The following is a 2,650-nucleotide window of genomic DNA, read 5'->3' as shown; positions in this document are numbered from 1 at the left end:
TTGTTTGTATTTCAGCTTCTGCTCTCCCTTAATACTGATTGCGCTAGACATGCCACCTCTGTGGGAAGTGCTCAGGCCTATGATCTGGGCTGAGCTCCTTCACAAAACCTGCTAACAAACAGCCAAGCCAGTAGAAAAACAGGGTGCCTTGACTCTACGCCTTGCTTGGAGCAGCACGGATTTGAGAGGCAAAAGCCATCTTTGTTCCATGGCAGTCTTCTGCCTTAGATGTTTTTGTGCAGTGCCTCAAGAGGTGCTTCACAAGCTCAGGCTCGGGGGCAGGAAAACAGTTGCTCTAAGGCCTGAAGCAAAGACAATATTTGGCACTTCAGGAGGAAAGTAAGAGGTGGCAAGGAAAGACTTGTTCTCAGTTCCTCGCTGCAGACTGTTCACAATGAGTGTGGGGAACACTGTTGACGTTCTGTTTCTGTAAAGCTTATTACTCGGGTTTTTATTTAACTCTTCATCACACAACTGAGAAGCTTCAGGCAGATCATACATCATGATGCTGTGCCTGATCATTCTTTGAGGCAACAGGAAAGTGAAAATGGTTTGAAGTGTACATCGTACAAACACTGATACTGCATCAGTTTGGTATTTCCCTGATGTAAGTTGCTTATTGTTAAGTTGTAAGTTCCTCTTCCCTTACCATTCCCTTCCCAAAAAACCTTAAGCATTTTTCTGTACTCAAGCCCTGCAAATAACATCATACTGTTATTACTTCATAGACATTCTTAACTGATTTATAGGTTTGTTTTTTTTTTTTTAAAGTTGCTTTTCAGAGCTATGGACAGTACTATACAGTAATGTAAATATATTTTAGGTGAAAAAGGTGATGCAATTAGACTTTGAGTATTTTGATCAAATGAGGTTTCAACACAATATTATCACTATTATTTTGCTAGTCAAGAACACTACCCTAAGACCTCAAAGAGTGCCAACAGACTTTTAACCTGACAAACTGAATCCAATTTTAACAAGATATGCTCATTTTTAAAACAAATACAAAATTTTAGTAAGTCTCTATACTACATTTGCACATTGCTTAATCTTAACAATACACAAACTTATGTCTCCTGTTCATGACAATGTTCATAATTCTGTTTATCACCAAAGTTTATAGTCTTCAGGTATCCAGTAAAGCCACAAACTAAGGTATTTTAGCTCATGTAGCCTATGCCAATTAAAACAAAAAAAAAAAGACAGCAGCAATACAATGACATCATCTGTGAGTCAACCCTTACTTCCTTTTGCTTTTTGTGTCAGTTGTTTGGAAAACACTAGACGCTGACATCAGATTTTCTATATACTGTCCAAGAACTTGGTTTTCTGATTTCAGTTTCAAGTTTTCTTCCTTAACAGCATCTACTCGTGCTGAGAGATCTGCGAAGGTATAAGAAAAGTATTAGACACTACTGCATATAATAATGTTTATGTTCTATAAGTGCCTACGTCAAACTATTCGTACTTCTAATGTGGGAACCATTGCTGTAAGATACTATCTTATACAACACCGTACTACTCAAGTTTTATCTAAAGCCCAGTTTTCCTATATTATTTTGTAGTACGGTATTTTGGCAAACTTGTTACACAAACTTATATTAGACTATGTCTTTATTCCTTTCTTGAATTTTTGAATTTAGCTATTGCAAACTAAACTACTTGGAAAGAAAAGTTCAGCGCTGAGCAGCCTCAAAGATGCGTGTCAACTAGTGAGCCTGGGAAAGTTAACCCCGTGGCCCCTTCTGCTTGATGTGTATGATGAGAGTCGAGCAAACATTATGTTGCATAAAGAGGGGAAAAAAAAGTAGTTTTAAGACCTTGCTTATGTACCTTTGACTAGGTAAGTGACATGCTTCTGGAGCCTTTGACTAAGGTAGGGCAGAACAGTAAAGGTTCTCTTCTCTTGCTTATTACTGTGTGCTTGTAAAAAGTCTGATGTGTCAAACTGCTAACCTTCGAGTGTGTGCTGCAGTTCCAAAACTTGATTAATAAGCCGTGTTTTCTCTTCTAATTCCACCTGATTCTCAGCCTCAACAGCTGCAATAAATCACACCAGTTTTAATGCAACCTCTGTAACAGCTCAAAATTATATTAAGTAGGAAAAATAACAGTGGAGAACAAGAACATTAAGAACTTATACCGTCCATATCAGCATTCATCATTGTAGAAGGGGCTCTTTCCACTTTTGAAGAGAGTATTCCTGAGAGACGATCTGCTTAAAGGGGGGGGGGAAAAAAAAAGAAAAAACACTGAGGCAACCATGAATGGAACTGCTTTTATGTTTGGCTTTTAGATGCCTCTTTCTGATGCGTGGTGAAAAGCCAGCACGTAAGCCCGAGGCAGAACAACGTTTTATAACGTTCTTGAATTATTTTTCCTAGAGGCTTGCGTGGTAGGTAACCACGGCTCCCCACGTACCTGCGCTTCGCTTTACAAACCCGGCCCCTCTAACGCAGGGACGGGCCCTGTGTTTCAGTGATGCAGCCGCCGCCTTCCCCGCACCGATCTTTCTGGAATTGGCTATTAACGAGATACAGAAGGCCCCGTCGCCCACCCCCCCCTTCGCTCTTAGCACGGGCAACCGTGTCACGGGCGTGGGGCGCGCACGGGCGTTTCGGGCCCCTCGCACCTCACCGCGCGCCCCCCG

General features: G+C 41.1%; 1 protein-coding gene across 1 annotated transcript; it reads right to left on the bottom strand.

The window, feature by feature from the left end:
* Positions 1-6: 6 nt before the first annotated feature.
* SCOC (short coiled-coil protein) lies at positions 7-2,629 on the bottom strand. The gene is made up of 4 exons (XM_009638462.2): positions 2,422-2,629; positions 2,144-2,215; positions 1,957-2,040; positions 7-1,383 (listed from the first exon to the last, which is right to left on the bottom strand). Exons 2-4 carry the CDS (start codon positions 2,163-2,165, stop codon positions 1,241-1,243), a joined length of 249 nt encoding a protein of 82 aa, XP_009636757.1. The 5' UTR covers positions 2,166-2,215; positions 2,422-2,629; the 3' UTR covers positions 7-1,240.
* Positions 2,630-2,650: the final 21 nt, after the last annotated feature.

The sequence above is a fragment of the Egretta garzetta genome, unplaced genomic scaffold (assembly GCF_000687185.1).
Source record: "Egretta garzetta isolate BGI_Z169 unplaced genomic scaffold, ASM68718v1 scaffold785, whole genome shotgun sequence".
NCBI classification, from domain to species: Eukaryota; Metazoa; Chordata; class Aves; order Pelecaniformes; family Ardeidae; genus Egretta; species Egretta garzetta.
This window is presented reverse-complemented; position numbering and strand designations above follow the sequence as displayed.